General features: G+C 33.5%; 1 protein-coding gene across 15 annotated transcripts in view; it reads left to right on the top strand.

Moving 5' to 3' along the window:
* RALGAPA1 (Ral GTPase activating protein catalytic subunit alpha 1) overlaps positions 1-24,465 on the top strand; it is a 236,104-nt gene that overhangs the window by 73,669 nt on the left and 137,970 nt on the right. For 9 of the 15 annotated variants that reach the window (XR_010022973.1, XR_010022969.1, XR_010022971.1 and 6 more), the window contains exons 12-17: positions 1,978-2,115; positions 4,419-4,514; positions 6,038-6,186; positions 7,882-8,011; positions 9,732-9,969; positions 11,336-11,497. Coding sequence is in view for 6 of the 15 variants with exons in the window: in XM_063091094.1 (XP_062947164.1) it covers positions 1,978-2,115; positions 4,419-4,514; positions 6,038-6,186; positions 7,882-8,011; positions 9,732-9,969; positions 11,336-11,497 (913 nt within the window). In the remaining 9 variants the exon portion in view is untranslated. The remainder of the gene's footprint in view (positions 1-1,977; positions 2,116-4,418; positions 4,515-6,037; positions 6,187-7,881; positions 8,012-9,731; positions 9,970-11,335; positions 11,498-24,465) is intronic. The other 6 variants (XR_010022974.1, XR_010022970.1, XR_010022972.1 and 3 more) reach the window with 1 other exon arrangement.

The following is a 24,465-nucleotide window of genomic DNA, read 5'->3' as shown; positions in this document are numbered from 1 at the left end:
ACTAAGGTTTCATTGATTTACATTTCTGATAAATTCAATATATATTGAAATCAGTTAAAAATATTGTATTGCAATTAGAAAATGGAATTAGGTTATGGATTCAGATAGTTTTTAAGTGGGTTTTTTAATTCACATAGTATTTGTGAGACATTTGAAAGACAGTTATGTGTGTGTGCATGCGTGCGTGCAGAATTGTCATGCACCTTGTAGGATGTTTAGCATTCCCTGGGATGGCCCATTAAATCCCAGTGGTATCTTTCAAATCTTGTTACAACAAAACACCCTCAAAAATTTTAAAATGCCTTCTATGGCATCGTGTTACAAACATTGAGAATGAGTGTTGGAGGTATAAATAAGAAAGTAGAAATACCAATTCTACCTTTACATAACTTATGGTTTAGCAAGCAGACAAACATACGAAGTAAGTATTATAAAACAGTGTTAGTTCTATGGTCCTAGAACATAAAAGGGGAAATACCTAACTCTGCTTGAGGAAGTGAGGGTCTGTTTCATAGAGGAGGTAGTATAATATGAAAAGCAGGTAGACAAATGGGAAAGGAGTCACACAGTGTGAATAGCATCTAAAGACTTGAGAAACCTTGAAAATATTTTTATTTGGCTGTAACTAATAGTAGATGGGACAGAGTGGTAGGAAGTGTCAGATAAACAAGGGCTAGATTCTGTTCAGTAACTTGTATGCCATGTTAATGGACTGATTACGTTCGAGATACTGGAAAGCTTTTGAAGGTTTATAAATAAGGGAATAACATCAATAGTTACATATTTCAGAAGGATCATGCCAGGCCAAGTGAGGATAGATTGGAGGTCAATATGGAGGTAAGGAAACCAGTTAGGAAGTGTTAGCAAAGTTTAGAAAGAAATAAGTTGATAAGTATCAGATATAGGACAGTGGCAGTTACAATGGGTCTACAAGGGAGAGGACAGATATGGCTAAGAGGTATAAGGAATGGGGAGGTGTCCCAAGTTTCTTTTTTTTTGGTAGCCAAGGTAGTTGGCATTCACACATGGATAGGAATTTTAAAAAGCACAGGTTTGGTGGTGGCTGAGGTGGCTGGAGGTGTTGTTAGGAATGGGGAGGATGTGGTTAATAAACTTACTTTAAAATATCTTGAATTTGAGATGCTTGTGGGTCATTCAGGAAGAACTCTTCAGAAGACACCTGATCATAGGGTTATGGAGCTCTAGAGAAAGGCTAGAGTAGACCATGTTATTGGCTACTTAGAGCCAAGTTCCTGTATCGCTTCTAGTAATGGCATAGTAGTCCATATTGGACAAAACCTCCTGCATGTTGCAATTATAAACACTTTACAAAATATAAAGAAACAACTATTAGAAGATATTGGTGTGACCAAAAGCAGGAGGAAACTGGAGGGAAACTTTAGAAAGAAAACCACACTGAGTGAAATTTTTGCTTGTATGCTTTTCACCTGAGAGAACTCCCTGGTCTGTCAGACTTGTGACAGCTAAAATTCAAGCAGAAAGCTGCAGTCTTAGTGCTTTGAAGTATCAGTATAATTCTTAGAATAATAGGAATTTTACTACTCTTAATTAGTTTAAATATAAGCTATTATCTATTTTATTTAAGTTATTTGGATTCTGACATTTAATTTAGAACAGAATTCATCTTTTCTGATGCTATAAATAGTATAATCCCATTGTTGAATGCTTTGAGAGTATGGAAGGGAGGTTTATACATTAGATCCATAGAAATATGACTCTGTCTCAAATGATATAATTTCTGGCTGGTCCTTATGGATGATTTTTTAACTTCCTATTTTTGTCAATGAGAACGTTTTCTACAGTGAATATATATTACTTTTATAATCAGGTAAGACATCATTCCTTGTGAGAGAAACTTGTTTAGCTGTGGGACCTAATAATTTCATTTACCTTTTCAACTGACTTAATGCAGCATTCTTATTATTGAAATATTGAAAACTTTATATTTTGCTTCAGGAAAATGGGACCAATGTTGCTGATCATGTTCGAAATTCTGGTTGGGCAAAAAATGGCTCCTACCAAGATGTTCTTCATAATGCCTCTGAAGAAGCAACAGAACAAAATATACGAGCTGGTACCCAGGCAGTTTTACAGGTGGATCACTTTATGGCTGTTTTTAAAAAATGATCATTAATTATTTCAAATACTTAATCTCAAATATTTAATTTAAGTTTAGTATTTTTATTTTTCAGTTTAGTGTTTTTAATAGTATTTCAAATACTTAATTTTAGTATTTCAGTATACAGCATAATTTTTAAATGTAATAAATTCACCACCCACATTTATCAGTTATCATTATGCCATTTTAATTTTTGTTTTTTCCTTAACTTTCACTTCATAATATATAGATAAACATTGTATATTATTGTTCTAGATAGTTTTAAATTTTAAATTGTGTCGTATTGTCATCTGCAGCTGATTTTTTGCATTAACCATTATTTTTTGAGATTTGTTGTTAATATATAGCCATAGTTCATTTTACTTTATGGTATTGTACTTTTTATTTATTCATTTTTTCTATTGATGATCTTTTAAGTTGTTTTCAGTTTCTCACTATTCCAGAGAGTACTACAGTGAACATTCTTATACATGTATTTTTGTGCACATCTGGGAGAATTTCCCTAGGGTATATACCAAAAGTATAACTGCTAAGTTGTAGGATTTATACAATATTAGCTTTACTTTACTATTACTGCCAAATTGTTTTCCAATGTGTTATAATAATTTACATTCCTTTCAGTAGTATTTGGATGTTGTTATTGACTCATATCCTGCCCATTACTTGTGCTGTCAGATTTTAGTTTTTTGCTACTCCTATTTATGTGAAATGTTCTCATTTTCTAAAAATTTGTTCTTCTCTTTTAATTTGAATTTCCTTCATCAGTACTGGATTTCAACATGTTTTCTCATCTGTGAATTGCCTATTCATGTTTTTTTATTCTATTTGGTGTTTGCCTTTTTCTGAATGATTTGTTAGAGTTCATTGTATTCATTCATTTTTTCTAATCAAACTGTTCTTGTCATGGCCAAATGTGACCTCTACATTGTTAAATCAGGTGTACATTTTTCTTACTAATCCTACTTGACTTGTCAGGAGCATTTTACAGAGTGGATCATTTTCTTCCCATTGAAACCCTTCTCTTAGCCTCCAGAATATCATACCCTCCTGTTTTTCTCCCACCTCACTGGTCATTTCTCACATAAGATGCTTTTACTGATTTTTCTCTATCTCCCTGACCTTTTCCTGTTGAAGTGCCCAGGAATCAGTTCTTGCCTCTTTTCTATTTATTCTCCTATTGATCTCATCCATTCTCATGGCTTTAAATATTATTATCTGTGTACTACAATTCTAAATTTTATCTGTAGTCTTGGACCTGTCGTCTAAGCTCTGTGAATGCTGAACTGAAATATTCAAATGCCAAGTGGGCATCTTCACTTGGCTTTCTAATAGATATCTCAAACATGACTGCTCTTCCTGCAGTCTTCCTTGTTTCATTTAATGGCAGCTCTTTTCCAGTTTCTCAGGCCATCTTGTTTCTTATCTTTCTTTTATATCTTACATCTAATTTGACAACAAAATCTGTCGGCTTTATCTTCAGAATGTATACAGAATGTCTACCTTCGGAGCATATACTACCCAGCACTCACACTGTCTCTTGTGTCTAAGCCTCCATAATCTTTCATCTGTATTATTGTAATAAATTCCTAATTAATCTCCTTGCTTCTGTTCTTGCCCACCTATCAACATGGTCTGTTCTCTTACAATGAAATGTAGGTTAGATCACGTAATTTCTCTGCTCAGAACCTTCCAGTGGCTTTTCATTATCACTGAGCATCAAAGCAAAAGTCATTATAATGGTATACATTGCATCTTAGAGTGTAGCCCATAGACTAGCGTTGGCCCACAGGATAACTGCAAAATTTAAAGTAAGAGTTTAGAAACTAAGTCATGTAATATCTCTTGGTTTTGATAAAAAGTTTGTTTGTATTTTCTATGTCTTTTTCTTTATTCATTTCCTTTTTCCTGTTAATTAATTTTTTATTGTATTTTATAATAGGATTGGTCTGCAAAAGACTTGGTGGGGGTGGGGGGAATGGGAACCTGTTCTTTCCCTACTGGTGTGTGAAGCTCTGCTCGACATGCCATGGCTCTGTTTTCAACATCATCTACTATTGTTCTCCTGTAGGTTCAATTTACTCTATGCTTCTTGCTGTCAGTCAAACATGTTAAGCAGGCTGTTCCCTCAGGTCCTTTGAACTTGCCTTTTATTTTGTCTGGAATGCTCTTCTCCCGAGACTGCTACATAGTTCAGTTTTGTCTTTTTCTTTTCAATTCATTAATATCAATATTCATATCTCTATCCCTCCCTTCCTTTTGTGCTTACTGGGTTCCCTAGGACAATGAGGTGATAGTGAGCACCCTTCTCTTGTTCTTGGCGTTTGGCTGTACTTCTCACGTTCTGTTGCTGTGCGTACATTTGTTATACTTTTTGGTAAGTGCTCTTTTACAGATTAAGGATTTTCCCCTTTTTTTATTAGGTTACTACAGTTTTTTTTTTTGTTTGTTTTAATAGTGAAAAAGTTCTGAATGCTTTTGCATACATTGTGATGACCATACTATTTTTCCATTTTAATATATTGATAGGGTGTATTAATAGATTTTTTCTGATGTTAAAGCATTCTTACATTTCTGGAGTAAACGTTACTTGATCATGAAATATTATATTTTGCTCAATTTGAATTGTTAGTATGTTTTCAAGATTTTCATCTGTATGTTCATAAGTGATATTAGTCTCTCGTTTACTTTTCTTATATAGTTTTTATTTTTGATAAAAAAATTATATTTTTATAAAATAAATTTGGTGGTTTTATTCTTTTTTGTCTCTGAAAAAGCTTATAAGATAAGGATCATCTACCATGAAGTTTGGGCAAAACTTTGCCTATAGAGCTATCTGTGCCTGTTCAGAGATGTGTTAGGGAGACCTTGATTACCAATTAGATTTCCTTCCTGGTATTCATATATGCATCTTTTCTATTTCTTCTTGAATCAGGATTAATTAATTTGTTTTTTCAGTAAAATAATCCATTTTATTAAAATTTCAATTTCGGAATAAAGTTATTCATTGAGTTATTTTTAAATCCTCTACTGAATCTATAGTTATGTTCTTCCTTTATTTCTAATGTTTATTTGCTAGATTTACAGAATCAGCTTTTTTCATTATTTTAAAAGTTTGCTTAATACTTTTTTCTCACATGATTTTACAGTTGTACTTTATTATGTAATTCTTCCAGGAGATTTAAATCAGAATTGTGGGTATAGAAGATGTAAATGTCCTAAGTTCACAATAGATGTAATGTTCTGTTCTTCCAAGGTGTCCTTCACAGCCTCTGTACACAGCTGTGGCCATTATAATAACTTTGTCCTCTGTAACAACATACAATTAATGAGTTGATTATAAAGAATTTAATTAAAGACACATATTGATTGCTCTTTATTGGTAGTATTTATAACATGCAGTGTGATTATGCAGTCTGTTATCACCAAAGCAGATTTACATACATAAAAATAAATAAGAAAAAAGGATAAAATGTTTTAAACAACTCATTTAGAAAATTCTTCCTGATTTAGGTGTTATTTTTATTCCTAAACTATTTGTATTTATTCATTGTTCTTTTCATTTTATGACAGTAATAGGGCTATTGTATTAAAGCTCTGAGTTTAGAAATGTTGTTTTGGCACTTGGTTTATTTTCTTTGGGTGCTTACTAGTAATTTTTTACTTATTCTATTCATTTTGGGTGTTCTAGTAATTTTGTCTAGATAAAAATAGATAGGTGTAACAAGTTTAAATTTCAGATATTAGGCTGATGGTAGAAGTAGAGATAGAATTAATCCACAGTGCTTTTAAGTTTGTTATAGATCTCCTGGTGGTCAGCATCTAAGTTTATTTCTCTTGGAATAAGAAATTTGCCATTGAAATTCCTTTGTGAATAGCTAATGACTTTTTTTCTCTTAGGTGTTTATTATAAATTCATCAAACATATTTCTTCTTGAACCTGCAAATGAAATAAAAAATCTTCTGGATGAGCACACAGATATGTGTAAACGCATTCTTAACATTTATCGGTACATGGTTGTGCAAGTATCAATGGACAAAAAGACTTGGTAAAAGAATTTTATCCTTTTTGTGTGTTTTTTTGTTATTGTGTACAGAATTTGGTCATTTTCAGAGGAATTGTGTCTGTGACCAGGGCTTATTACAATATGATAGAGGCTCATTCTTGAATGAGTGAATGAATGAATGAATAAATACAGTATTTTAGTAATAATCATGGTGACAATATTCCCTTTCACTTTGTCTCAAACATCTTTGATCAAACTTCCATAAGACCCCTGGGCTGTCCTTCTGAAGTGAGCATATGATGGCCTCTCCCTCCTAACCGTGAGGAATAAATGCATGTATGTATGAATAAATGAATTTGTGCATGTGTGAATGAATGAATAAGTAAATGATTGGCTGAATGTGTGAATGCCTGATACTCTAATCTGGCATTCAAAGCCATGTAGAGTCAGATCTCTGCCTATTTTTCCCTGCCTACTTTTCTTCTCTTAAGCCTTGTAGAGTAGGATCCTGCTTTCCATGGTCATCAAATTGCACTTTCCTGAGCACATTATGAACTTTTCTTTAAAATGTCTAATTCCTGCCGTCTTTTTTTTTTTATTGTCACCTTAACTGTTCTTTAGATTCTACCTTCCTCTTTCTACATATATGTGCTTATATTTTTTCCTTGTTTCTTTTCATTATTTGTACCACTATATGTAGTTCCTGTCAAAATTATCCTGATCCCTAAATTATTTATATAAATATCTGTTTACCCTATTCAATTGTTTGATAATAAATTCAGAATATTTAAAATTGAGTAATAGTTTTCCATTTGATTTTTCCCTCTCTTCTCATAAAAACCATGGCATCTAGATCTGGGATCTGTTGCTGCCTGTGCCACATTTTTCATAGTGACTGTCCCATATATTGCTATGCCTGGAATGTGCCTGTAAAATAGATAAAGAAGAGGAGGGTATGAAAGGGACTTGGGCTGCTAGCCTGGCTATACACTCACCTGAAATTCCCTTCTCAACTTTTTTATATGTGATTGAATCAATTTTCGAAGTAGGTACGAATAAGGCAGTTTTATGGTTTTAATAATAAACATCTAGGAGAAAGAGGCAAAGTAAGAATAATACTAGAATTGACTTGACTTGTAGTACATAAAGGGAAGAAAAGATTTAAAAATGGCCAAAATAAAAAAGTATTGAAAGAGGCAATAGAATAATGATCCTTGATTAGTTATCAGGCTCTTTGGGATTTATTAATCTTAAGATATCATGTAGTTTTTGAAGTCAAGCTTGGTACAATTCTAGGTATGTAGTTCTAGAATTGTATGTATGTTCTAGGTATGTATTGTAAAAGATGGTTTAGATGGACAAGCATCAGGTGGAACTATATTGTTTAGATGACTGTTCTTCAGACAGCTGTGTAAGGTTGCTGCTTGATTTGTAGGTGGAGAGACAGGAGCAATCTCCACTTTATCACCCCCAAATTCATCAGCTTTTGCATAGATTTTTATTTGATGAGAGGGTATTGTGGCTGAAAAATGTTTTTAAAATGACTGACATAAAATGGAATTTTTAATTTTAATATTTAAAGATTCTAAAAACTTGAAATTATCTTTCAAAGCTACTTGATGTTTGATTTATTCAAAAGATAACACATTTTTATAACAGATATTGATTTGAAAGTTAACCATTAACCAAAAGCAAACATATGCAAGAAGGAACATTAATTAATCTTTTTACTTTAAGGGAACAGATGCTGCTTGTGTTGCTCAGAGTCACGGAGTCTGTACTGAAGATGCCATCACAAGCTTTTCTACAGTTCCAGGGGAAAAAAAATATGACCTTGGCAGGTCGACTTGCAGGACCACTTTTCCAGGCAATAAAAATTAATAAATAGATGGATAGATATGTATTATTATTCTTTTTTTAATTCTCTGAACCCTGAACTTGGTACCTGGGAAGAAAGCTTTAAGTTAGAAGTCATTTCATATTAAAGGATTTTTGTAGACCTAAATTAAAAGTTGCTTATCTAACTAGGCTGTTAGATACAAACTCACAACCTAGTGTAACTGGAGAAAATACCTGGACAGTGAAAAAAGTGTTATAATAGGCAGATCATATTTATTTTATCTCTTGTGTGGCATACTTATGTATGGTTGCAAAAAGCTGGCAGAGGGCTTCAGGAGTAATGGCCTGATTGTTTGCTTTATGAGTTTCCAAATCTTGGGTTACTAGGAAAAAACTTTCTTTAATTTGTTCCATTAAAAAAAAAGTAGTAAATAACAAAGATTCATTCTTATCATACTGTTTTGTAAGACTTTGTTATCCTTGCTTCTTAATTTAAAGTTATCAGTGGTAGTTTGATTATACAGGGTTTACATATTTTATTTTCCAACTTGAGGATAAAGTGCTGACTTTAAATGTAGTATGGATTCTTTGACAAGTAGAAACAAAATAATATTTTTGTAAGATGACATGTTAAATACAAATACATGGCTAAAATGATTCTTAATGTCAAAGATAAAGTTATCTCAGATCTAATTCTTGTAATCATGTAAAGAATTTTTCCCCTCAGATATTAGCCATTTACCTAAAGTTCTATGCTGGTGGTGAGTAATCCTTTCAAACCAGCTAGATGTATTATGTAAACTCCTCTTAACTTCATTTGCCTTTTTTTTTTCTTTTCTAAGTTTCCCCACTGTTAGAACTAATCTAATGGTGGGAGCTACAGGAAGATAAAATTTTAGCTTGTTATATAAAATAACTTTTTTAGTACATTCTGAACATTTAAAGATAGAATGGGAGGTCACTAGTTACTACTGTTGTATGCTCTAAACTCTGGTTATTAGCATCTTTATATTTTATGTGTAAATTTATATGAATTTTTTAGTAAAATTTGTAGAGTTAAGCTTTTGAAAACCCTTTATTTTGTGATTTCTGTTTTCAATAGGAGGGTATATTTTTGGTAAAAATTCACAAAATCTCAAGGGATACTGACTGATCAGTAGTTTCTGCCCTTATATGAATAATTTTTTTATTCTATGATTGGATTTATTACAGAATGCCTTTAATTCTTCTGGTGTCTTTAAAATGAACTTTAATTTTAACCTTCAGTTTACATATAATTTTTCAAAAACATTAAGTACATCTCTAGTACCTTGTTTTTTTATATTAAATTTTTAAAAAATTATGTAGTTAGTGATTTCCAGCTTTAATTTGGGAATGTAGGTTTTGGTTTTTTAGTTCAATAACTACAGTTTCAACACTAATAGTATGGAGACTTTTATCTCTTTTTAAATAACATTTATTTTATTTAACATGTAATGCAGTGTGAAGGATAGTTATAACTTTAGGAAGGTTTCTTTTTCGTTTGGATTGCTGGAGTGTTGAGAGTTGGCAGTTGTTAAAATTAAATTTATACTAGATACTAATGACTACATGAATTAATTTACAAGTATTATCTATGAGGGAAAGAGTCATGGATATGCAATTTAAAATTGTTTGTTCTTAGGTAAATTTTTTAGAATTGAATATCTAATTTTGAAGTCACACACTAAACATATTTCATTGTTATTTCTCATTATTTGTGTTTATAGACTCTTATAGTTGCCTGGATCAAAGCAAATCTAAATGTGTACATCTCCCGAGAACTTTGGGATGACTTACTGTCAGTTTTGTCATCGTTGACCTATTGGGAAGAGTTGGCCACTGAATGGTCACTGACTATGGAAACATTAACTAAAGTTTTAGCTAGGAATTTATATAGTTTGGATCTCAGTGATTTGCCATTGGATAAGCTGAGTGAACAGAAGCAAAAAAAGCACAAAGGGAAAGGTAAGAGTTATTCACAAAGGCACTCCATATAAATTGGTTTAAATAATTAAGTTGGGGAAAACCAAGCTGGGGGAGGCCAGAGGTAAAAATCATATTCTTTCTTAATCCTTTCCTCCTTCATTTACCCTGGAGGTTTAAAATTTCCAATGATAAAACATACAGGTAACCTGTAACTTTTCTTAGAGATCTTAAAATTAATAATAATTTTGATAAGAGATTAAGTAGTCTATACGTATCTAACTAAAGTTAATTAAATAATCTAGAATCTAAAATATTTTATGCTTAATCTAAGTGGAAATTTATAAAATGCTATTCCTTTTATCATAAGCAGTGTTTTGTTAAAACTGAGGAGGTGAGTTCTGTTACTCTATTTAAAATGTATGTAATGATTATTTGAAAAATTGTTTTGAAGGCATTTTGTTAAAGCATTTGCTTTCTTAACAGCAAACATTTCCTAGATGTGAAATATGTTTCTGTCCAGTATTAAAAGGGGATAGGGCAGCCTAATGATTATATCATTCATGCATGTTTTCAGAATCCTTGATTTGTTAGTATTTTGTATTTTTTTTAATTTAATTTTATTTTGTCAATATACAATGTGGTTGATTATTGTGGCCCATTACCGACACCTCCCTCCCTCCTTCCTCTCCCCGCTCCCTCCCAACAACCTCCTATCTGTCTGCTTGTTGTATCAACTTCAAGGAATTGTAATTGTGTGTCTTCTTCCCTCCCCCAGCGTATTTGTGTATTTATGTATTTATTTTTAGCTCCCACAAATAAGTGAGAACATGTGACATTTCTCTTTCTGTGCCTGACTTGTTTCACTTAATATAATTCCTTCTAGGTCCATCCATGTTCTTGCAAATGGCAGTATTTAGTATTTTGTATTCTAATTACTTGCTAGCTAGAGATTACATCTAAGTCACATTTCATACTTAACTTTTTGTCCAGGGTATAAAGTATATGTCCAAACCACTTTTTCCTGGACTATTATTTCCCAAATGGCTATTTGTAGCGGGTAGAAATTAAGTAACCTTCACTACAGGGATGGTTTTTGATTAGCTCATTTTGGGGGGTTTTTTTGCTTGTCCAAATGTTTCATTTCTATTACAAAGCAAGTGGGTGCCAGAGAATTCATAGTAGTTTATTGTTGATGGTGCAATTTTTAAATTCTACATCAGTTTTGGAATATGATTTTTACATAAAATGCAGCTCAAAAAAGCCTTCTAGTACTCAGCATTTTATCTTGTTAACTTTGTAATTTATTATGAGTAAACCTAAGAATCTGAGGCAAGGTAGCACACATACTTTGATGGTATTATTAATCAAGTGACAGTATATTGAGATTGAAAATCTACATTTCTAGGAGTTGGACATGAATTTCAGAAAGTTTCGGTTGACAAGTCATTTTCTAGAGGATGGAGTCGTGATCAACCTGGCCAAGCCCCAATGAGACAGAGAAGTGCAACAACCACTGGTTCCCCAGGAACTGAAAAGGCAAGAAGTATAGTACGGCAAAAAACTGTTGGTACGTACTCTTTAAGATCATGAGAATTGTACAGGGCAATAAGTTTATAGTTCTTAGTAACAATATATATAAATATACAGTTTTCTTATTTGATTTTTGTTGTGAAATGAAAAATTCTATAGAAAAACCTTTTTTTTTTCAGTACTAGAGTCCAATGACGTGCTGTGTTGTGGTATTAAGATTTATCTTATATTATTGTTTTTATGTAGTTTGTTTTACTGTAGATGTTCCTAATTTTAAAATGTTATTTTACAGAACTGAAGTAGTAGAACTCTGTTTCAGTTTACACTCAAATATTAACTGGTATAGTTTCTATTAAATAAATATATTCACAAACAAGGAAAATTAGTATAACTAATTTTCAGTGCTGCAATTACATCATTACATTGGCTTCACAATCTTCCAACAAGGAATTTATGCTCTTTATTGGCAGACACCTGAGGCCATGATGGAATCTGTTGCTAGGTTTCTTGCTGTTTCTAACAAATATGGAAGAAATTTCTATAATCTGGGAAATAGCAACAAAGAAGTAATGATGGGAAGGATTTCTGGGCATAGGATCACTCAGCATACTGTGGATCAAGATACCATCCTATTCATTTTCCTCTCAGAGGTTTATAATTTGGTGTGAATTGTAGTAGAAAGAATACTGCAATGAAAAATGAGGAGGGCTTTGTCCTAATCTCTTTTCTTACTCTGTTTCATCACTAAATAGCTAGGTAACCTTGGAAAATTTACCAAACTTTTCTAGGTTTTAAGTACTTCATCTGTGTAGTAGAAATAATAGTACTTCTCATATCTGAAACAGAATTGTTTAAAGTTATTTCACATTTATGGTCTGTGGTTCTACAAAGGAGAATTTTCTGTAGGAATGGAACTATATTTAGTGGTAATCATTGAAAAACATGAATTTTAAAGAAATGCAAAACCATTGTTGTAAGGATATGTCTTCTATGAAATAATGGGTTCTAAAGTGTTAAGAGTTACAGTTTGAAAGAAAGAAACAGAACTAGGAAGAGAATAGGGAAATTAAAAATTTTAAAAAGAAGTAAAAATCATGGTTAATTTAAAATCCCTTAAAAGGATCACACTTTCAAAATCGTCTTAGGCTTATAAAATAAGCATAGAATTATATTGATTGTATGTCAAGCTGGAAGACTAAGAAAAAAGGAATACTGATGGATTAAAATTAATAGAATATTTAGGAATTTTGGCCTAGAATTATGTTTTGGAATCCTAGGGAAAATGTTGATTACATTTGAAATGCTTTTCTTCATTTTGTATTAATGTCACATTTACAGAAAATATTTGTGTATTAGGAAGGAAGTGTTCCTTTAAATTTTTATTTTACTTTATTTAAAACTTGAATTTTTTTATAAGTAAAATTTTTTTTCCGATTATGGAAGTAATTTATGCTTACTGTGGAAAGTAAGTTTAAGGAAGCATAATGACCCATTAGCTGTCTAATGAGAAGTAATCTTGTTAACGTGTTGACATATATCTTTCTAGTCTTTTAAATTGCGTGTGATGTATAAAATATTGCATTTGAATTCATAGTTGATTGTGATCACTTTCTCGTATTTATGTCAAAACAACATCAGTGAACAAGCCTACAAAAAGTTAAAGCATTAAAATTTTAAGAAAGATGCCTGCATAAAGTTGGAAAATACTAAAAGGGGTACCAGATTACATTACAGTGTTGTTTGGACATATATTTTCTTAAATAATAATAAAAAAAATTATATCCTTAGTGAATATACATGGTTAAAAATCCAGACTATGACAAAGTATATACATTGTAGTAAGTCTCCCTCAGCAGTATTCCCCACCTTCCCAGTTCACCTCATTAGAGACAACCACTATTACCAGTTTCTTGAGCATCTTTCTAAAGGTACTTTATGCATGTACGCATATATAGAATAATGCACACTCTGTTGTGAACCATGGCTTTTACACATTTGAATGAAAAAAAGTATTAAGTACTCATTATGGAAGCACTGTTCTAAGTATTGAGGATATAGTGTGAACAAAGCCAATAAAGTCCATTGGAGCTGACAATTTTAGTGGAGACATAACAATAAACAGATAAACCAATCAACATGTCAGGAAACAGTAAATTATGAAGAAAAGTGAAGCAGTGGAAAGGACAAGAGCGGGGGAAATAGGACTATTTTAGGTAGAGAGGTCAGGGAAGGTCTATCTTATGATTTAAGAGCAAACACCTACGTAGTGTTAGAATTAGCCAGTCTAATATCTATAGAAAGTGTGTTCCAGGCAGAAGGAAAAGTATAAAACCCTTGGAGGTAGGAGTGTGCTTGGATGTTTGAGGAAGAGTAAGGATGGCATTGAGGCTGAAGTGGAGTGAGGGAAGAAAGTGCTAGTAGATGAAGTCAGGCTATAATAATGTCTTAAAGAGAATTACATAATAAAAAAATGTTGAATTTATTGCATCATATTTCCTTATGTGGAAGTACTGTAATTCAGCCTGTGTCCTAAAGATGGGCATATATTTTATAGTTCTGTACTATTAAAAATAGTGCAGAATATATTTAATGTATACTTCTATACTTTGTGCATATATGCAAGTATATCTATAGGTTGAATCTGTAGTATTTCAAATTAATTTGCCCTCCAAAGAGACCATACAGATTTATGCTTTTATTTACAATAAAGAGCTCCTGTTTCTTTCATATGCTTGCCCATAAAGTATATTATTAAACATTTTGCTCCATGGAAGTATGATTTGAAAAATTCTGATTATAATTTTAATACTTTTTTCTTAATATGAATGAAGATAAGCATTTTTGAATACGTTTTTTTTATTAAAAATTTTTTTATTGAAGTATAATTGTGCATATCTGTGGGGTACAGCATTAAATATCAGTACCTGTATACAATATGTGATGAGTAAATCAGGATAATTAGTATATTCAGCATTATACAACGTAATCATTTTTTGTGGCCCTTTACCAATTTTTTGCTAACCCCCCACCCCCTTTCCCATGTCAGTTTTGTTCTTTCCTTTTGGAAATTCAGAATATTACAGTGATTGTTGTATCTTTTTTTCTTTTTTAAAATTTATTTGTTTATTTTTTTGCTCCCACTTGGGAGTGAGGACGTGATGTTTCTCTTTCTGTGCTTGGCTTATTTCACTTAACATAATTTTCTCTTAGTTCATTCATTTTGCTGTGAATGGCAGAACTTCACTTTTTATAGCAAAGTAGTATTCCACTGAGTATATATACCACATTTTCCTTATCCAGTCATCCATCAATGGACATTTAGGTTGGTTCCAATTCTTGGATATTATAGAGCTGTGATAAATAAATGTGGGAGTGCAGATATCCCTTCAACATGATGATTTCCTTTCCTTTGGGTACATACCCAGCAGTGAGATTGCTGGATCATGTGGCAGTTCTATCTGTAGTTATTTGAGCAACCTCCATTCTGTTTTCCATAATGGCTGCACTAATTTACAGTCCCACCAACAGTGTAGGAGGGTTCCCCTTTCTCTGCATCTTCCCCAGCATTGGTTACTGTGTGTCTTTTTGATAATAGTCTAACTGGGGTGAGATGATATCTCAGTGTGGTTTTGATTTGCATTTTTCTGATGCTGAGTGATGTTGAACATTTTTTCATGTGTCTGTTGGCCATTTGTATATCTTCCTTTGAGAAAGGCCTATTCAGCTCTTTTGCCAATTTTTTAATCAGGTAACTTGTTTTTTTTTTACTGTTGTTTCATTTCCTTATATATTCTGGATATTAATCCTTTGTCAGATTCATAGTTTGCAGATATTTTCTCCCATTCTGCAGGTTGTTTTTTTGCTCTGTTTATTTTGCTTTGCAGAAAGTTTTTATATAATTTTTTTTATGACCCCATTTCTTTCTTTTTTTCTTTTGTTGCCTGTAATTGGGGGCCTTACTCACAAAGTCTTTACCCAGTCTTGCTTCCTGAAATGTTTCCCATGTGTTTTCTTTTAGTAGTTTTATGTTTTATAGTTTCAAGTCTTATAGTTTTAAGTCTTTAATCCATTTTGAGTTGATTTTTGGTATACAGCAAGAGGTATGGGTCTACTTGCATTCTTCTACATATGGATGGCCAGTTTCCCAGCACCATTTATTGAAGAGGCTGTCTTTTCCCCAGTGTATGTTCTTGGTGCCTTTGTCAAAGATCAGTTGTCTGTAAGTCTGTGGGTTGCTTTTTGGGTTTTCTATTCTGATCCATTGGTCTGAGTGTCTCTTTTTATGCCAGTTCCATGCTGTTTTGTTAAGTATAGCTTTGTAGTATATTTTGAAGTCAGGTAGTATAATGTAATGCCTCCAGCTTTATTTTTCTGCTCAGAATTGCTTTGGCTATTTGTGGTCTTTTGTTGTTCCATATGAATGTTGGGATTGTTTTTTCTATTTCTGATAGGGATTGCACTGAATCTGTAGGTCACTTTGGGAAGTATGGACATTTTCACAATGTTAATTCTTCCAACTCATGAATGAGAAATGTCTTTCCATCTTTTTGTGTCCTCTTTAATTTTTTTAGCAGGGATTTGTAGTTCTCATTGTAGAGATCATTCACTTTTTTGGTTAAATTTATTCCTAGGTATTTTATTTTTTTGGTGACCATTGTAAGTGGGCTTGCTTTCTTGATTTCTTTTTTCTACTAGTTCATTGTTGGAATATAAAAATGCTACTGATTTTTGTGTGTTGATTTTGTATCTTGCAACTTTTTAAAAATCATTTATCAGCTGTAAGACTTTTGGTAGTCTTTAGGTTTTTCTATATGTTGGATCATGTCATCTGCAAACAGAGACAGTTTGACTTCATATTTTCCAATCTGGATGCCCTTTATTCCTTTCTCTTGCCTGACTGCTGTGGCTAGTACTTCCAATATTATGTTAAAATGGAGTGGTGAGAGTGGACATCCTTGTCTTGTTCCATTCAGAATGATATTGGCAATGGATTTGTTGTATATGGCTTTTATTGTGTTGAATGAAATACTTTCCTTCTCTACCTAATTTGCTGAGAGTCTTTATCAAAAAGAGATGTTTAGTTTTGTCAAATTCCTTTTCTGTTTCTATTGAGATAATCATATAGTTTTTGTCTTTGATTTGGTTGATGTCATGTATCACATTTATTGACTTGTGTATATTGAACCATCCTCGCATACCTGGGATGAATCCTACTTGATCATGGTGTATAATTTTTTTGATGTGTTGCTGTATTCTGTTTCCTTTTATTTTGTTGAGGATTTTTACCAATATGTTCGTCAGAGATATTGGCCTGTAGTTTTCTTTTTTTGTTGTGTCTTTGTCTGGTTTTGGTATCAGGGTGATGCTGGCTAATAAAATGAGTTTGGGAGAATGTCCTCTCTTTCAGTTTTTTGGAATGGTTTGAAGAGTATTGCTGTTAATTCCTCTTTAAAGGTTTGATAGAAAAAAAAAATTTTTTTAAAGGTTTGGTAGAATTCAACAGTAAAGCCATCCAGTCCTGGGCTTTTCTTTGTTGGGAGACTGCTTATTACTGCTTTAGTCTTGTTGCTTGTTATTGGTCTGTTTAGGTCTTCTATTTTTTTCTTGATTCAGTCTTGGTATTTTGTGTGTGTCTAGAAATTTATCCATTTCCTCCAGGTTTTCAAACTTGGTGTATAGTTGTTTATAATAGTCTCTAGTGAGTCTTCATATTTCTGTGGTATCGGTTGTGATGTGTCCTCTTTTATATCTGATTTTTGTTATTTGTGCCTTCTCTCTTATTTTTCTTAGCTAGCCTAGCTAATGGTTTGTCTATTTTGTTTATCTTCTCAAAAAACTAACTTTTGGTTTCATTGGTCTTTTGTATTGTTTTTTGGGTCTCTATTTCATTTAATTCCACTCTGATCATAATTATTTCTTTCTGTCTATTAATTTGGGGATTGCATTCTTGTTTTTCTAGTTCTTTGAGGTTTAGTGTTAGGTTGTTTATTTGAAATCTTTCTATTCTTTTAATGTAAGCATTTATTCCAATATACTTCCCTCTTTGTACTTTTGTTGATGTATCCCACAGGTTTTGGTATGGTGTGTTTATTTTTGTTAGTTTCAGGAAATTCTTTGATTTCTTGTTTAATTTCTTCATGGACCCATAGATCATTCAGAATCATGTTGTTTAATTTGCATGTGTTTGTATAGTTTCCAGAGTTTCACTGGTTATTGATTTCTGATTTTAATCTATAATGGTCTGCATAGATATTTGAAATGATTTGAGTTTTTTTTAAATTTGTTTAAACTTAATTAGTGACCTCACATGTGGTCTGTCCTGGAGAATGTTCCATGTGCTGATGAAGAATGTATATTCTGTAGTTGTGGATGGAATGTCCTGTAGATATCTTCCAAATCCAGTTGGTCTAGTGTGTAGTTTAAATCCTGTGTTTTTCTGTCATTTGTTGCCTAGATGATCTGTCCAGTGCTGAGAGAGGGGTATTCAGGTCCTCAACTGTTACCGTATTGGTATCTATCTCTTTCTTTAGTTCTAATACTGTTTGCTTTATTTATCTGGGCGCTCAGGTGTTGGGTGCAAATATGTTTATGATTATTATGTCTTTTTGCTAGTTGGATCCCTTTATCATTATATAATAGCCTTCTTCATCTCTTTTTATGGTTTTTGATTTGAAATCTATTTTATCTGATATAAGAATAGGTACTCCTACTCGTTTTTGGTTTCTGTTTGCGTGGTGTATCTTTTTCCATCCCTTCACTATTTGTGTGTGTCTTTACAGGTAAGGCGAGTCTCCTGTAGACAGCATATAGTTGGTCTAGCTTTTTAATCCAATCTATCAGTTTGTGTCATTTGAGTGAAAATTTAATCCATTTATGTTTAGAATTGTTATTGTAAGATTTTGTCTTACTTCTGGCATTTAATTGGTTTTTGTGTGGTTGAGTCAAATATCTTTTGTTCTTTTTTTTCCCTTTTGTTGTCTTCAATGTTCATTGGTTTTTTTGAGGTGGTATGGTATAGTTTCTTTCTCTTTCTCATTTGCATATATGCTCTACCAGTGGTGTTTGTTCTTTCTTGTGTATTCATGGGGGTGATTATTGTTTTTTGGGTTTCAAGTACAGGACTCCCTTCAGGATTTCTTGTGGAGCTGGTCATATGGTGGTGAACTCCCATACCTTTTGTTTGTCTGGGAAATATACTATTAACCCTTCATTTCTGAAGGGTAGCCTTGCTGAGTATAGTATTCTTGGCTGGCAGTTGTTTTTTTTTTTTTAGTGCTTTGAATATATGATCCCATTCTCTTCTGGCCTGTAGGGTTTGTGCTGAGAAATCTGCTGGTAGTCTGATGGGTACTCCCTTATAGGTGACTTGATGCTTTTCTCTTGCTATATTTAGGATTCTCTCTTTGCCTTTGAGTTTTGACAGTTTGACTATAATGTGTTTCTCAGAGAGGATCTTTTTGGATTGAATCTGTTTGGAGGTCTTTGGGCCTCTTGGATGTGGAAGTCCTTATCTCTATCAATACCTGGGAAGTTTTCCCCTATTATTTCATTGAGTATGTTTTCAATATCTTTTACTTTCTCCACCCCTTCTAGAACACCCCTGATTTGGATGTTTGTGTACTTAAGGTTGTCTACTAGCTCTATTATATTTTCTTCATTTTTAAAATTTTTATTTATTTATTTTTGTCTTCTTGGGTAATTTCAAAAAGACTGTATTTGAGATCAGAAATTCTTTCTTCTGCTTGTTTTAGTCTGCTGCTTGTACTCTAAATTATAGTTTTTATTTCATTGAATGAGTCTTTCCTTTCCAGGAGTTTGGCTACATTCTTTTCTATGGTATTTATCTCTTTGTAAATTTCCTCCTTCATGTCCTCGATTGTTTTTATCATTTCATTGTATTGTCTGAATTTTTTCATATCTCACTGAGTTTCTGCAGATTGTTACTTGAAATTCCTTTTTTAGACATTCCAAGAGTTTTCTGCTGTTTGGGGTCTGGCATTTGAGAATTATACTGTTCCTTTGGTGGTGTCATATTTTCTTTCTTTTTCATATTTATAGTTTTGTTGTATATCGCCCATTGGGTGGGGTGTTTTAGTTTTGGTTCTGAGGGGACTCAGCAGTATTAGTGGTTCCAGGTAGATTCAGTTGTTCTGGGTATACTCATTAGTTCTGGGTAGACTCAGTTGTTCTGGGGGGTGCTGGCAGGTACCTCTGTGGTTGGGGTCATGTGTTTGGCTGGGCCCACATGGGTGGGTGGAGCTGTGTTGGTGACAGGCCAGCTGGACAGTTTGGTTCACATGTGCAGGTGGGCCCATGTAGGCAACTGTAGCAGCTGGGACCACTTGGGCACAGGATGTCTCGGACTGTACAGGTGGACAGATGGCTGGGCCCGTGCAGGCAGGTTGAGCCATGCAAGCAGTTGCATGGTAGGGGTCACTTGGGCAACCGGGGCCATGTGGGCTGCTGGGAGAGTGGGGCTGCTTGGGCGTTGGTGTGAGCTGTGCAGTAGGATGTGCTTTGCAGGATCAACTCCTTTGTGGGGAGAAGGGCTACAGCTCTGGCAGTAGACAATGGCACAGGCAACTGCAGCAGTGGTAGGGGTGGGGTAGGGCAAGAGCATGTGGAGGGATATCGCTGGGAAGTGCTCACGGCTGAGCAGATTCTTTCTGTCTCAAGGGAGAATTCCTTCTCGCTGATCCTGATGTTGGAGATGTGGAAGCGGCTGAAGCCAAATGGCTCTTTCTCCTCTACAGCACCCTGCTTGGTTTTCATGCTCCACAGCATCCTCACCTGGATCCTACTGCCCTTGCACACTGTCCAACTGATGTTCTCCCCTGTATTTAGCTGTCCATTCCTTGCTCTGGTCCCTTTCTGTGTCCATCATCTTGTCCCACCTCTCTCTGAAGTGAATTATCATCTTTGACTAAGTTTAAAAGACACTTGAGGCCTTCCCAACTGGTCAAAGCATCAAAATTTCATTAGCCCGTAATGATAATCAAAAAAGTGTGTGTGTGGTGGCGAGGAAAGGTGGAATTAAAGTCTTCTTTACCAAAAAGTTTAAGCCAATAAATATAGAATTAATGAGGAAATTGGAAAAAATCTCTGTTTTGTAACCTTAGTAGATTTAAGCAAGGATCATCAGTAGATGCTAAAATCATTAGACAAAAGATTGCTTGGGAAGAGGATATTCACTTGTTGTCAAGGATTATCTCACAGAGTATTTACATATACAAAGGTCCATCACCTAATCAAGCCTATATACCTATCCTCCAGTTTTTAGTACACATAGGAGATAGAACAAGTTAAATGACTCCATGAGGAAACAATTAAACAAAACTAGAATGTAGTACATTTTATGACGATTGGCCTAGATTCTTCTAAAAGACAATATCATTTTTAGAAAGTTAGGAGTAGGGTCTGTTTTAGATTAAGGAGACAAAGACCAAGTGAAGTGCGTGAACCTTGATCAAATTCTGGTTTGAAAAAAAGTTATAAAGATCATTTTGGGGATGATTTGGTAACTCTGAATATGGACTGGATATTAGATGGAATTATGGAATTTTCGTTTATTTTCTAAATGTTTTAATGGTATTGGTTATACAGGAAGATGATTTTACCCATAGATGAATCCCGAAATATTTAGGGGATGAAGAGTCATGGTATCTGTAATTTAATTATACACACTTTAGCAAAAACATATATACACATGAAAAATAAAGCAAATATGGCAAAATGTTAAGAGTTGTTGAATGCAGGTACAGGTATACATGTGTACATTGAAGTAGTCTTTTAACTTTTTCCGTATGTTTGAAATGTTTCTTAATAGAAAGTTGGGAAGAAAGAAGTTTTTTAAAAAAAATCATTAGGTGACCTGTACTGCCAGCAAAATAGTGAACTTGATATTCTGGAGCTATTAGATTGCTTGCTATGTTTTTGTTGTCCAGCTGGGTTTACAAAAGTAAGAAAAATCTCTTAACTCTCCTTCTTACCCCACTTCCCTGAAAATGGATTAATAACCAGTAAACACACTGGAAAAGTGGGATGCCCCTGAAGCAAATTGCTGTTAATTATTTCTGGGATCCAGGCTAACACCTGCTGGGCAAGCTGCTAGGTTGTAGGGCTGAGCTGAAGACTTCCATATTAAACTGAGGATCTTGACAAGGGAAAAGTTGATTTCTGGTTGATAATGCTTCTTGGCAGTTGGTACCTGAAAATGCGAGTTACTTCTGGAGGGGTATAGTCACAGTTGAGCCTCCAGAATTCAGTAGCTTAAAATCAGCCGAACAGTAGCTCACAAAGATTATTCAATAAACAAGGAAATAAACTGTGTTAATGAGTTCGAGATCTAAATCTCTTTTCTTTTTGCTAACAGACTTTAATCCTTAATATGGGAATATAATTTTTCAGACTGTAAAATAACCATGTTTGAAATGCTTAAAGAAAAAATGATAGACTCATAAAAATGATTAGCTAAAAGAAATAGACCTTTTTGAAATAAAATATAATTGATTAAAGAAAAAAAATTTCAGTGCATAGAGTAAACAATAGACAAGGTATAACTGAAGAGAGAATCAGTGACTTAGAGATTTGAAGAAATTACCCAAGACAAGGAAATGGGAAATATGAAGGAGAGGTTAAGAAATATGTAGAATAGGGTGGGAGGTTCTAATATATCTAATTGGAATTCCAGGAAAGAATGAAGGAGAGGCAATATTTCAGGAGTAACAGATAATTGGTGGAAGATATGAGTCTATAGAGACAGAAGCACATAGTATACCAAGTAGAATAAATAAGTAGAAACCCATACCTAAATGCATTGCAGTGACACTGCAGAATGGAAATGCAATGAAAAGAGCTTAAAACTTGCAGAGAGAAAAAGTAGATCACCTGCAGTAGAATGACAGTTATGGTGAAAACGGTGTTCTCAGCACCAACAATGGAAGACAAGACAGTGGGATACTGTCATCAAAGTGCTAAGGAAAAATAACAGTCATTATAGAATTGTGTACTGAGCAAACTTACCTCCAAGAATGAGGGTTAAAAACTGATAGTAAATGAATTTACTACTGACTGACCTTCACAAAAGGAACTTCTATAGAATTTGTCAGAGAAGAGAAAAATTACCCCAGGATTAGAGAAGATAAAAGAAGAAATAAGTGATCAAAGAAATTGGTAAATGTGTACGTAAATCTAAATAAATATTATCTGAATAAAATAATAATAATTATTATCTTTCTGGAATTAAAGGGTAGAATTAAAATACTGGTCATTCATAGCATTTAATTCAGGAGGAATTTGGTAAGAATATAAGTGTTCTAAAATCTTTGTCTTATTCAGGGTTGGGCAGGGAGCTGGTTATATTACAAATTACAAAATTAACTTGAGACTTTAAAATAATGCAGGAAAAAGAAAACCCAGTTAAAAGTGGGCAAAGGATTTGAATGGACTTTTCTCCAAAGAAAATACACAAATGGCCAGTAAGTGCATGCTCAACAGCACTATCCAGCAGGGAAATGCAAATGAGAACCACAAAGAGATACCACTTTACATATATCCATTAGGATGGCTATTGTCCATCAAAATGATGGACAGTAACAAATGTTGGTGAGGATGTAGAAAAACTGGAATCCTCAAACATTGCTAGTGGAATGTAAAATGGTATAGCCACTTTGGAAAACAGCTTGTCACTTCCTCCAAATGTTAAACATGCAGTTATGTGCCCTAGCAGTTCCACTCCTAGGTATTTACCCAAGTGAATTAAAGAGAGGCTGCTCTCATCAATTTCATACACTGCTGTCAAATTAATCTTTAGTCTAAAGTGCAGTTTATTCCCCATCTCCTCAGAAAGTTTATGACCTTCCCAGACTGACAGATTTATATTCATATGCCTTACTCTAACATTGGGACCAATTCTGATTTACTTTAATGGATGTTTCTAGTATAATTTCTCACCATTCTCTTTTTCTATGTATGTAAAAGCCAGAAAAGAACTACTGGATAATCCTGTAAACACACAAAGAATTTTAGATTTGGCCTTGTCTTTTAGCAGTGGTATAAACTGATAAAAACTGTTTTTAGAGATTAATTTGGTAATGTTGCACGCTGTTAATTTAAGCAGAAGCAAATGAAACCTGAAGTGGTTTGCTCCATTAATTTAAAGGAGGACCAGGAATGAAGGACTTAACAGTTGAGATAAAGAGTAAACAAGTTGCCTAAGCTAGAAATCTGGGAGTCAGGCTTCAACTGTTCTCTTTCTCCTGTACCCAGAAATCTGACTGAATCATCCTATACTGTTGATTATACCTTGAGTATCTCTCACATTTCTTCACTCCTCTCCATTTCTACTGTAATTACCTTGGTCCAGTACACCATCATGCCTATATTGCTGCAAGAGTGTCCTAACTTGTTCCTTGCATTAGTCCTCCACTGCCTCCAGATCCATTTTCTACCTTCCTGTCATAGTGATACTCAAAAAAAAAAAAAGAAAGAAAAGAAAAATCTGATTGATGTAACTTCTTTGTTTACATCTTTTAGTGACTTCTTTTGCTCTTGGGTTAAAATTGAAAAATCTCAACATGGTTTATAAGGCTCTTCAGGATTTGACCCCTACCCACTTTTCCAGTCTCACTTTATTCCATTCTCCTTTATTCTTTACTTTCCAGCCTATTATACTTCATTTACTAAAGTGGTAACAGGAAAATGTCTACCAAACTAAAATTCTCTAGCCAGCAAAATTATCCTTCAAAAGTGAAGAAGAAATAAAGACATTCTTAGACAATGATTGAGGGAATTTGTCACAGAACACTTGCCTTGCAAGAAATGTTAGAAGAAATTATTAGGAAATTATTAGGAATGAAAGTAATAAAGGACAGAAACTTGGATCTACATAAATAAAGGAAGAATGTTAGAGAATGAATGAATGAAGGTAAAATAAAATCTTTTACTTTTCTTAATCTTAACAGCTAATGATTTAACAAACCAAAAAACACTGTCTATTAGGTGATT

Source organism: Cynocephalus volans, chromosome 3 (genome assembly GCF_027409185.1).
Source record: "Cynocephalus volans isolate mCynVol1 chromosome 3, mCynVol1.pri, whole genome shotgun sequence".
Classification (NCBI taxonomy): Eukaryota; Metazoa; Chordata; class Mammalia; order Dermoptera; family Cynocephalidae; genus Cynocephalus; species Cynocephalus volans.
Note: the sequence above shows the minus strand (reverse complement) of the source record. Positions and strands in the feature narration are given on the sequence as shown.